General features: G+C 48.4%; 1 protein-coding gene across 2 annotated transcripts in view; it reads left to right on the top strand.

Annotated features, from left to right (window-relative positions):
• RIC1 (RIC1 partner of RAB6A GEF complex) overlaps positions 1-13,255 on the top strand; it is an 882,831-nt gene that overhangs the window by 544,697 nt on the left and 324,879 nt on the right. For both annotated transcript variants that reach the window (XM_078675923.1, XM_078675922.1), the window contains exon 8: positions 4,831-4,919. In XM_078675923.1, coding sequence (XP_078532049.1) covers positions 4,831-4,919 — 89 coding nt within the window. The remainder of the gene's footprint in view (positions 1-4,830; positions 4,920-13,255) is intronic.

Here is a 13,255-nt window from a genome sequence, read left to right as displayed (position 1 = left end):
TCCTGAAAACTGCACTCTCTGAAACATTTCAGTCACCTAACTCTCAGCTGCTCATTAGGGGGGACCTCAATTTGGTCATGGACACGAATAAGGATAGATCTGGGCACCGATATGGGGACACGGGAGCGCTATCTGCGGAGGGCGGGTCATGGCTGCGGGAGAGGGGTCTGGTGGATCTCTGGAGGACGGCACACCCCAACACAGCGCGCTTCACCTTCTATTCCCACGTACACCACACATACGCGCGTTTAGACCACTTCTTGGGCTCTTCGGATCTGGCCCCTCAAGTCACGGACGTTTCTATTGTCCCTGCGGCCCTCTCTGACCATGATGCGGTAGAGCTGACGCTCAGTATGCCCAGGACTCCACGCATCCGTGGTTCATGGCGGCTCAACGAACCCCTTTTGCAACGGCCGGCCGTTCATAAACAAATCCACCAATGCATATTGGACTACCTAGCTATAAATAATAGCCCCGCGACCTCGGTGTCTGCTCTCTGGGGGGCCCTGAAGGCTGTGGTCAGGGGGGAACTGATCGCCATTGCGGCTGCTGACGCTAAGATCCGCAAAGAAAAAAGGGATGACCTCACAGCACAAGTAGCTGAATTAGAGAGAGCCCACAGCCGCACCTGCGCTCCGAGAATTTGGCGTCAACTGAAAGCCGCTAGGGCTCAATTGGCCGGCCTGGATACTGACAGAGCGGAATTCGCCGCCCTTCGACTTCGCTATACCTACTATGTAGGGGGCAACCGCACCGGACGCCTCCTGGCCAGTACCTTGAAGGCCAAGACCCAACGCTCGAAAATCACCACTCTTCTCGACGACTCTGGTGAGACCCTTACCGATGAGTCGCAAGTCGCCGATGCCTTTCGCTCCTTCTACGCCTCCCTGTACAGTGCGGATAAGGTGTCACCTGCTGCCATCGATGCATACTTGCGCTCGGCGGACATCACGCCACTGTCCCAGACGAACACAGAGGCCTTGGAGGCTCCTATTCGCCTGGATGAAGTCCTGGCCGCCATCTCACGCTTACGCCCGCTCAAATCTCCTGGACCGGATGGATTTTCATCAGGCTTCTATAAACTCTTTGGCCAGGTACTGGCTCCGGTGCTCACGAGGTTATTTAATTCATTCGAAGGCCCGAGCTCCATACCCCCGGATATGCTGGCGGCAGAGATAGTGGTGTTGCCCAAACCGGGCAATCCCCCGACACACTGCGCGGCGTTTCGCCCCATCTCCTTACTTAATTTGGATCTGAAATTGTTGACGGGGGTATTGGCGGCCCGCCTGGGCCCTTGCCTACCGGGTATCCTCGAACCGGATCAGTCGGGCTTTGTCCCGAACCGCCAATGCAGTGATAATACTAAGCGGTTGCTGCACCTCGTGGACAAGACTCACTTCCAGGACTCGGACTCGGCGCTACTGGCAATCGACGCGGAGAAGGCGTTCGACCGAGTCGACTGGACCTATTTGCAGAAAGTCCTACAGCATTATGGGCTGGGCGACCGATTTCAGGCCTGGATCGCGAGCTGCTACCACCACCCTATGGCCCGAGTACGGTTAGGCAGCCTTAAATCAGAACCTTTCGAGATACAACGTGGCACACGCCAGGGGTGTCCTCTCTCGCCCCTCCTGTTCGCCCTGTACGTGGAACCCCTAGCGCAAAAAATCCGGGACAACCCCTGCATCAGTGGCATAACCTTCGGCCGTGAACCTCACGTGGTGGGGCTTTACGCCGACGATATCATTGCCGCACTTGACCGCCCTTCCCACTCTATACCGGCCTTCCTGGAAGAGCTGGAGAATTTTGGAGCGATATCTGGCTTCAAAATCAACCGGGGAAAGTCCTTGATCTTGCCGCTGGGTAGCAACGCCCGTCTTCACACCCCGTCACCGCACTTTGGTTGCGACTTACAATCTTCTCCGTAGCTCCCATATTTGGGGATCACTCTCACCTCCTCCACAGACTCGACGGTGACCCTTAACTATAAAACGCTCGCCTCCCAGATTCGAGCTGACCTTACACGGTGGTCGAAACAACCCCTCTCCTTGCTAGGCCGCATAGCGGCAGTTAAAATGTCAGCATTACCTAAGATCTTGTATGTCTTCCAGACTCTCCCAGTGCTACCGCCACCTGGCGCACTTGCTGACCTGCAGACCGCTTTCCACCAGTTCATCTGGGAAAAGAAACGCGCACGACTGCATAAACAGGTGGCGTACAGAGGTGTTGACGAAGGGGGTCTCGGGATCCCCAATCTCCTACAATACTTTCAAGCCTCACAACTCCGCTACTTGGTGGAGTGGTACAGACCCAAGTCCGAGAAGAGGTGGCTTTTTCAGGATAGAGCGATGGCCCAGACGTCACTGTGGAAGATCCCATTCCTAACCCGCCAGCATAGACCACGATATCTCCTCCGCTCCCCCATCACGCGCGCCATTATGAATACCTGGGACACGGTGGCGGTCAAGAGAAACCTAACCACTTTCCCCTCCCCACTCACTCCGCTCTTCGACAACCCGACATTCCCGCCGGGCACCGATCCTCAAGCCTTCCCACAGTGGCGTGGTGCGGACTGCCGTTCTGCCGGCCACCTCTTTGACTTAAACGGCTTTCTCCCCCTCACCGACGTCACGCAAGGCTACGGTGTCACCAGGCCCCACATGTTCCAATACTTTCAACTCCGCCATTGGCTCACGGGCCCGGATTACGCCCCCCTAGTTAGTAGGCAAATGACACCATTCGAAAAATGGCTGGTGACAAAAGACTCCGATAGGCACCTTATTTCGGACCTTTATAAAATGATATCTCCCGTGGCCGGCCCAGGTAAGACAGCGGGACAGAAGCGCTGGGAGGCGGAACTTGGCAGAGCACTATCGCCCAAGGAGTGGGAATTCATATACTGCAGGGCTGCACACACGACTCGCAATACTAGTGCCAGAGAGGCGGCGGTGAAATTGGCCATGTATTGGCATCTTACTCCGGCTAGACTCAATCGAGGCAATCCACTTCGAAGTGCGCTGTGTTGGAGGGGCTGTGGTGGACGGGGCACTTTGACCCATATCCTGTGGGACTGCCCCGCACTGCAGACATATTGGAAAGCAGTTCTGGACGACATCGACTCCACCTTTGACACTGAAATCCCGCGCTTCCAGGCATACACAATCCTGGGGCTGCCCAACGCACTTACATTCCCTTTGAGATCTCCTCGCGGCAAACAGATGGGCGTTGCCATGCAAGCTGCGTCACAACATATCCTGTCACTCTGGGGATCCGCCACCACACCCACCCACACCGGCTGGCTACATAAATTATGGTTCACTTTAGGTATGGAACGCATCCAGGCCACGCTCACACACACAGCCGACTCCTATCAGAAGGTCTGGCAACCACTTCTGTCCCTCTTGTCCAGAGAATTTCACGAGATAACATGCCCAAAATATCTCCGCATTCTACGGCTCACGGGCCCACCGGGAGAGCCCCATTGAGTTTACACGCCCTGAAACACACCACTCTGAGCGTATCGCTCCAGAAGTTCCGGATAAACGGCATACTGGTCGGGGAGGGGGGAGGAGGGGGGAAGTTGGGTACAGGGAGGGGGGTTTGGTGGTTCTTCTTTTTGTTTTGTTTTATTGACTTTCGTACATGGCATCTTCACCGCGACATCGGCAGTGACTCTCTGTGTTGGCATATTTTACGTGCTTCTTCGACGACTCTTAGAGAAGACGTGCCTGTCTGTCTCGCTCGCTTTATATGCCTGCTACATATATACTGTCTTGCTTGCTTTTTTTTTTGTGCCCTTAAAACCAATAAAAACAAATTTGAAATTAAAACTAATAAAATCATATAGCTTTAAGAAATATGAGAAACTTAAATTATCGCAGGCTAAATAACTCACATTCACAGGCACAGTTTCATACTCAAACGTTTAGTTTCTTTCCTGCCAGCATCAGGAATTTCACCAAACGCGTGTCATTGAGCGAAAAATCGCTTGCCGGAAGGTTTGTATACACCTTATATTAAACAGTTGCCTTTTGTCTTTCCATTAAGAGGACCGGGCAGATGTAGACTAAATAGGTGAGAGGAACGTCGGCTTTTTTCCACAGTTCGCACAGAATATTGTCCCTCACCGTTGGCCACCTGGAGGCTTGGCAGGTAACGTAGACGGTATACCGTGACTGGGATACCCAGCTGAAAAATAAGGTTGGCTGCGCAGTGTTTTGTAGCTGCTTCTGACTAGCTAAGTATGAGATCGTCTAGTTAAAGCCAATTGATCTTGAATGCTTCAGCGATGCTTAGTAGTCGTGCGTGAAGTCGGTGAATGAAGGGTAGAATTTTGAAGTATGTAGCTAAGTAAGTTTGGCCTTTTAGCCTATTCCAACCTCTCCTCCACTACCTATAGGGCACAACATGGAAGACCATCAAATAAATGTCAACAAACCACTTTGTCTCTGGTCAGCATGTCCTCCAGATCTTCAAAAGGTTCCCAAAGCTAAAAGGAACACAGAACCGTACAAATGATACCAAGTATCATGCAAATGAACATAAGAAAAAATACATATTGTTGCATGGGTAGTGCTGTGTTGTGTCTAGCTTGGCTTTTAGCACGTTGGGAAGATCACCCTCCTGCCTTTCTCATTGCTGCGAAACTAGTGTTGGATTGGTTAGCCTTGGATATCTTTTTTGCAAAACATAATGTCTACGTATTATTTCGCCATTATTTCTGTTTTGTGTAATATGTTTGGTTGCTCGAGAACCAGCTGGCAGATCTATACATGCCGGACACAGTAGAGGTTTTTTAACATTTGTACACATTTCTGTTGCTTTTCTCAGCGGTTCTATTCAAGTTTATACCATTGATAATGCCACAGGAGCCATGCAGCTGTCACACAAGTTGGAGCTAACACCAAAACAATATCCCGGTAAGCTGCATTTGTACAACCGTTATCTAAAAAGTGATTGTACTCAATGAATACTAAAATATAAATGTGCTTTATTAGTCTATTTGAAGAAACACCAGCATTGGGTTCCTGTATCTTACAGGTACATTTTGTCCAACTTAGAACCCTAAGATAATTACTGGCAGGGTACCCTTCCTACGGATATGCTTGTTACTATTAAGTATCCTCTTCATCCAAGGAAGTGTGATTTAAGAACCAATGAGAGAATATTTTCATGTATGCCTAGTTGGTTCACTGTGATCTGATTGGCTGACCACGCATGCGTTAATGTATTAGAGTGGAATCTCTGAGGAGGTAGATAAGAACGAGTGTCGTTTTCTGACGAATGTGACTTCCATGGGTCTACAAGACAAACCCTTGTGACGCCTGGTATTGGTGGCAGTGACCATACTTTACACCTTAAAGGGGAGTGCAAGGAGTTTACCCTGTTTCTACGGACTCCCACCTTGACTGCAAGGCCCTCTGTGGGAACCAAGAGCAGGATGGCCATGCTATGGTATTTGTTGACTCACTTGTGAGCAGATTAGCAAAGACCACATCTGTCAAGGATCTTATATTAATCAGATGCAGCAGTGTATGTGGAAAGGCTGGACCTGGACCTGTTTTTTTCTCACTGGGCAGCGCACAGCGAGGGCTACCAACTACATGGGCGAGTTAGATGGCACAGGGAGCACAAACTTCCACACAGTGGCCCACAGCGATGGCCTAACATTTATTTTTTTAGGTTCACTTGTAACAGCCTTTCTTAATGACACACCTGATCACACAGCAAGATTTTTATTTTTACTTGATACTGCACACCAATGCTAGGGCAGATCAAGCTCCATTTAGGAAGCAAAAACAGCTATCAGATATAAAGTAGCATCTAACACAAACCCCTCATTTTAATTATTTGATATTCCTACCATCAAACCTCTTACAACACAGTAACAGAATTTTTTTTTTTTTAAACACAGCTCTCTAGCAAGTGGTTCATGTTAAAGCCAGAATGTTGCTAAGGCAGCACAAAAAGGCAGGCGGCTGATTCCATAGTTTGCCATCTACTACACTGATGAGTTTCCCTCGTAGTTTTACACAGTGCCACTTTGGAACAATGAGATTTGCATCTGCAATGGGGGGGACAAGGTTCTAGTATATTGTTGGAACTGATATTGGTTCATCATATACAGAGGAGGCACGCCATCCTTGTCTTTCAACTCTATACACAAGACCCTCGTTTTTATGGATCTTTGATTTTGAGCTTTCATAACAGATAGAGATGTGGACTGCCCTAGGTGTGCTCATTGAGCCTTGAGACAGATTTAAGTACCCTTGTCGAGAAGTACTCCTGCCTATACCAAATGCATATCGGCAGGTGTACTTAAAAAGGGTCCAATCTTAAAAAGGTTATATAGATGTTAATGTGTGGTTTTGGCTACAGTAAATATTTAATGGTCAAAAGACGAGTTAGAATCAAAGGACAACCCAGGTTCTCAATGACTGGAACATTTGAAGGGAGTTGACAGTACAGAAGGGCAATAAAAATTCAGTTAGGGTAGATGGTTGTTACCAGAAAGTTGGATCCATTTTTCCTGCATTTAAAAACAATGGATTATTGTGCCCCCTCAGTGTAAGGAGACCTTTTGTGGGTCAACGTCTTGCTAAAGCTTAGTGACCAGAGACAGGCACATCATATAGGCAGAAACACATTAATTAATCAGATAGATTTTAAAATATCTGTGAGGATAGACAGAGCCTTAAGAACATCATTAATTGCATATTTTAATCTTGTGAGAGTGGGGTTAAATAAAGATTTTCACCCATCATCTCACAATTTTAATCCAGCCTGGCACACCTAAAATAAAGACAGCAGTACAACTAAACCTAGCTCACCTAGACCAGAAACTGAAAAGCCGCACCAAAATCCATCTTGGACTGGAATCCAGGATGATTAGGGATCCTGTCTTGAAGTATGGCACCTTGTGAGAGTGAAGGCTTGCATCCCTAAGTCCTTTATTGACGTTTGGGGCAGGTTGCACTTAAGTATTTATAACTTTTTTTTCTACAAAAGAAATCTTGACCAAATGTACGTCTCCTACTCCCTCATGTTAGGGAGTCTGGAAACCAAGAAAATAGTTGATGTGGCAATTTATTTCTCCAAAAATTGGGTAAAAAGAGGTGTATAATTAACAGTTTTTTCCGAGGTGGCCTATAAAAGGTTTGCTGTGCTAGAATCATCCTAGTCCCGTTTTTTTAGATACAACCAGGTTTTATTTGTTTTCAAACAATTGTGCAATTTTCTGTGAGGTGACCAATGTTTTCTATTTTTTGTAGTTTGTAAGAAGAGGTGTGAGCGACATACATTTCTGGAAAGTGGAATGTAATTATGCAGAAGTCATTTGTGTTTATTGGCCCATGGGTTTCCCAAAGATTTAAATGTTTCAAATTAAAATGATAGTGAAAGTAAGCTAGAAGAATTTAAATAGGTGGCAATGTGGTCATCTGTAAGTGTTTGTCCTGAAGTTCGAGGCACAAAAGTCACCTACTATTACTTTAGTCAAACTCTTTCAGTTGCATATTTATATAGTGTTGTCAGAGTCGGCTTTATCGCTAGAGGCGCCCTGTGTGGTAGTCGTTTTTGGCACCCCCTCCCCCATAACCTCCTCCTAGGATTACCTCACTACCGCCGGGCGAGTGCTTTGTCATCTTGAGGAAGATCTCCAAGGGCTTGAAATTGAGCTTGCCTCCTGTCTGAAGTCTCAGGGACACAAAGACTTCACCACAAGCTCCCCTGAATTTCCTTGCTGGGAATTCTAACCTGCAGAGAGGTGCCTGCTGCTGTTTAGGACCTCTAGAGACTGTTTGTCGCTGAGAGCTGGAAGCGGGACGCAACAACGAAGAAGCATGTCGCATCCGCACCGAGACCCGACGCATCGCCGAGCCACGGGGAAGAAGCGTGCTGCATCAACACCGAGAACATCGTCGCAGCTCCTGCCGTGTGGCTGCAAAAGTTCACGCATCGGACCGGATCGTAGCATCGCATAAACCCGCCATCTTTCACACCGGATCGTCGCATCGGGTGCCATAATGTTGTATCGTAACCGGAATGCAGTAAGAAACTGACGCATCCCCTCCTCTCTGGTAAGGAACAGATGCATCGCCTCCCCTGCACTGCAGTAAGGAACAGGTGCGCCACCACCCCCGAAGCAAGGAACTGACGCATCGCCTTCCCTGCGAGCCTTTTGTTTATTTTACGTGACGCATCTGAGGTTCTTTGTTGAAAAGTGTTGCATTTACAATTTGCATTGAACGTAACTATTTCTACCATTTGAGAGCCTTATTTTTAATACTGTATTGTGGATTATTGTTGTTTGGTCTTGTGTTGAGTCTAGATAAAGATTACTTATTTTTCTAAACTGGTTTGGTGTCCATTTGTAGTGTTTTCACTGTGTTACTGTATGCGTTCACAAATGCTGTACACACTGCCTCTGAGATAATCATGTCTACTCGTGCCAAGCTACCAAGGGGGTGAGCAGGGATTATTTTAGGAGTGTATACCTCTTTCCAGAAGCAAGGGTCCCTATTTGGACAAAGGTGCAAACCATTGCCAACTACAGACCCCCATTTCTAATAGTCCCTATCAAGTTTGCTAGAACAGCAAAACGTTTATAAGGAGAACATACATAATACACTTATAAGCCAGAGAGGCACCTCATACTTTACGGAACTACATCAGTTGCAGTCGTACCAAAACACATTAACAACTAAGTATAGCCATTCCTTCAGAAAGGTAGGGTTGTCACATTGATCACATCCTTGTGGGCAGTATGGGCACCAGACGTATTATTGTTCATTCACACATCCCTTTTGTAACCAACCACTTAACACACTGACGTCTGACACCCCCCACAGATCCACGTCTCCAGTTTCGGAGAACACAGTCTACCTTTCTGCAGTCTCAGCAGTTTACCACCACACACAGCACAAACCACCCAACACTTCGACTACCATTTGTAAACTAGCACACTACCACGGAGTGAAAGAGACACTGCCTCTTGCCATTCAATCATGCATCCACAAACTAGAATGTCAATAAACCAGTTATTCACACTTTGCAGTCCACAACTCAGCTGCATCACTTGTCCAACATCATCAAAATAGCTTCTCAGTCATACACATTATACCCACACTTGTGAAGCATACATGCAAAACGAGCTCACATACTTTTATCACTCATACTAAATACCATTAAAGCAACATTGGGAAAAACAAGTTCCCTAAAAGCTTAAAAATCCAAAGCAATGGGTACCACCACAAAGCTTGCTTTCTCAAGGAGTTTCCTATAGTTTCAACTTTGTGGGGTTCAAATTAAAAGGTTGGCAGGGGCACAAGGCAGGTTTGAAGGACACAGAAGAAAGTAGTACCTGGTCTCTATCCGGAATCCCTTTCTGGAAGAAACTTGACACTTCTGATCATGTTGGTGTTTCTTCTCTGAAGTTCTCCGAAGAAGTTTGGAAATTCTCTGAAGGAGTTCAGATAAGTGTCATCCAGTCAACCATAAAACCTAGTCAGACACATTGTGCACAACTCCTGCTTCATTCAAAACAATATTGCTGATGACTGCCTCCTCAAAGTAAAAAAAAAGTGCATCTTGTGTCTAGGATCTGCCTTGCAATACATATTATATGCACTGTATGTTGCAGTTTGCGTCCAGTGCACATCATGCTTCTTATAACAAGTACTGCCCTTACGTGCAGCATTGTAAGGCTGAAGCATCTGATCATGCTGGTCAACCCCAAACCTATGTTTGCCACTGTCAAAAACACACTTCGGCTTCTGGACTTCTGCTACTTTACCTTACAGGGACATTAGAAATGTTGTCACATTAAGCATTGTGGTCAATGGATCCAGGTTCCTACAGTCTTGGAACTAGATGGCTAGCAGTACTTCCCAGCACTAGCTTCATAGCGGCCAGCTCTTTGGGAAACACTTTTCTTTTGGTCCTATTTGTACAACAAGCTAGAGTGGCCATAGAAAACAACTGCCTGAATAGTGTAATTACAGTATAGAAATGATCTAGGTGCAAGTGGTAGCCATTGTTCAATGGAGATGCACAAGAGCCCCAAACAGTTGGCCCAGGTACTTAATGACCCATTTCAAACAGGTAATGAAATGCTATAGTACTTCTTAATGTAGACCCGTTGTAGATACTTACACAATGTAGGTTCAACTTCATACCATACCGTGCTCTATTTCTTTTGACATACAGCTTAAACAGCAGCCATTCCCTATACAAAACTGAGGACTCATCTAACCCTATGCTCTTTCCAGGTGTTTAGATTTCTCAAAACACCCACCAAAAGGCTCCTGCACAGAACAAACTTTGAACAGATGATCACAGTCTGAACATCACTGGGTAGGAAGAGCTTGTGCCTTCTTTTTGAAATGCAGCATGCACCACTGAAGCAAAAAAGATATGTATTAATGGCAGCAGAGTACAATGGAGTGCACCACAATGGGTTACTAGTCTGGTAAGAGGACACCAATAGTTTATACACAATTCCCCTCAGCAGTGTAAGACCACAACACTTCAACTCCTCAACACTGGTCGGAGTCGACGGGTGGATTTTTTAATGGGGGCAGTAGCCTGCCCATGTGCGGCATCAAATACTACTGTGAAAAATAGGGCAGCCCAATAATCCCCCCCTTGAGACTGGGTACTTTCAAATCAAGACTCAAAATTATTCCTGAAAAAGAGTCATTTAATCAAATATTTCTTAGTTATGTGATTAGTATCAGATATATCCAATCACCATTTCAAATGAAAGTACATCATAACTGTTGGAAACCGGCTATTTCTGGTAGGCTAAGGCTTATGCCAAAGCCAGGCAGAAACCACCATTCCAGTCAGGGCAAGGAAGTCACACGCCAAGATAACCCCTGCTCGCCCTCTAGGTAGCATGGCGCGGGCAGTCTAGGCTAAACTCGGAGGCGATGTGTAAAGCATTTGCGTCAGCGCACGACAGCAACAGCATACTAGGCACACCACAAAAGAGACTCCACACAAGGTTATATTAAAATAACTTTTGTATTGTCAAAACATATCAGATAGAAATCACACATGTACATTGTGCCAACTGGCACGGCAGTATTCACAAGGGATTATTTACAAGACAGGGCCACATGGGCCACTGTCTGAATCAACACTTTGCAGATATAGAAATACTTGTCAGAAATCAGAATAAAAGTATATAAACTTCACTGTAACACAAAGTAACAGTTATAGATCACACCCAGTAACTACTGGGAACAGGTAAGCACATACTACGCAACCCTAAACACCTTAGGAGCATGTCACGCAGGTACCCAGGACCTCACTAGGACCACCTGTACTAGAAAGAACAACCACCTAAGGATGAAATCCACTTAGGGGTATAGCTCAAAACACACTACCCATGATGCATGAATATACATTCAGAGGAGTAGTAAAGAAAGAAAACACATGATGTATAGACCTACACATTCAGCGGTGTTCAGGACAGAGCACATGATGCAATTAAAATACAGTCAGGGGTGCAGCGCAAGAAGACACATGATGACTAAACATTCAGAGGTGTAGCGCAAGAAGAGAAAGACACATAATGCATGAAACATTCAGGGGTGTCAAAGTAATACAATAGCGCAAAAATCACACGAGGCCTAAAAACCTTCAGAGGTGCAGGAATAACACATGATGCAAGAAATCACATTCAGAGGTGCAATAACCATATGATTGCGCACAAACTCACATAAGCCACCACCTGTGGCAGTCCCTAGGCCAATGGCCTTGTTGGGGCTCAGACGCCCTGAGTCTCAGTGTCAGGGTGCGCTGCCATGCAGCGCCAGTCTCAAAGTACCTAAAAGCCTAAACGTAGCAGGTGCCCACTAAGTGCTGGGCACCTGGAGAACAACAGAACTGAGCCAGGGCCCTCACTGGCCCTTCGGCGCCAACTGCGCCACTGCTGGAGCCACACAGGCTCTGGGCATAACACACATGCCCCATACGTTGGAGCCACAGAGGCTCTAAAGCAATGATGCCAACCGTTGGAGCCACACAGGCTCTTAAAACACTGGTGCTCCCATGAGCCTCGTCGGACTTTGGACAAAGAAATGCCCCCTCAGGGCCTTCTCCAGGCTTTTCCACGGTGGGGCGACCCTCTGCCAATCGGGGCCGCCCTGATTCCGCGTCGTTCACGGTGGAGTCCCCCACGGGGGACTCCAACTTCTAAAAATGCCCCCCAGAGCCTCTCAGGGTTCTGAATACCGCATGAGGCGGGGAGCCTCTCCGGGCTCCGTGGACGTTGGGGCGACCCACTGCCAACCGGGGCCGCCCTTGAAGCCTTCACGGCTTCGCGATGGCACTAGGCGCGAACACCGACAACGTGTCCCGGCGCCTCTCTTCTTCCCCACTCTGCCCAGCCCTCCGCCCAGACTCACCGGGTCTCCTGCGCGGCAGGGGCGGGGCTCGGCGGCAACGGAGGAGCTCCTGCTCCTCGCAGACTCTCCTCGCTTGGCCCGGTCCCCCGTCTCGGGACCGGGACGCAGAGTGGAGCCAGCCAGGCTCCCGGGCAGTCTCTTCTCTCGCGGCAGGACGGGGGCGGTCGAACCTCTCTCTTCCTGCAGGGCTCCCTTGGTACACGGGAGCCCTGCCAACCGGCCGCCTCGTCTCCTCAAATGCCGCCGGGCTCCCTTAGCTCACGGGAGCCCGGCCGACCCGCCAGCAGGCAGCGCCATCTTCCTTCTTCCTCGGCGCGGCCCAGCCAATCACGTCGCGGCTCCTGCGCCGAGCCCCTCATGACGCGAGGCCGCCAACCAATGGCAGCGCGGCCTCGCCGATCCACGGGCCAATCAGAGCACGGCTCTCCTCGGGTCTCGGCCAATCCGGTCGCGGCCCCTTCGTGGTTTGTTTTCCTCCGCGACAGATCGAGGTGGGCACTCGTAGATAATTATATCCATGCAGGCAGGAATCCTCAGCGCATCCAGCGCTATAAACAAGCAGGAAAAGCGCTCCTAAGCGCTAGAAAGTCCAGAAAAGGCGCTCTCAAGCGCGTGGGGGAAATTAAGCGCCCCAGAGATCTAGACAGCAGGCAGAGCGCTCCCAGGCGCTCAGGGGGAAGCCCAGCGCCTCCAGGCGCTAGAAATCAACTCCAGCGCTCTCCCCAGGAAAAGGCAGCTTCTCCATGCTGCCAGGGTCCCAGAGCTTCCCCAGGGGCAAAGCCAAGTCCCCCCTTCAGCCCAGGCAGGGCAGAAGGGTCCCCCAGGAGTCCAGGAATCCAGGC

This window comes from Lissotriton helveticus, chromosome 2_1, assembly GCF_964261635.1.
Source record: "Lissotriton helveticus chromosome 2_1, aLisHel1.1, whole genome shotgun sequence".
In the NCBI taxonomy this organism is placed as follows: Eukaryota; Metazoa; Chordata; class Amphibia; order Caudata; family Salamandridae; genus Lissotriton; species Lissotriton helveticus.
This window is presented reverse-complemented; position numbering and strand designations above follow the sequence as displayed.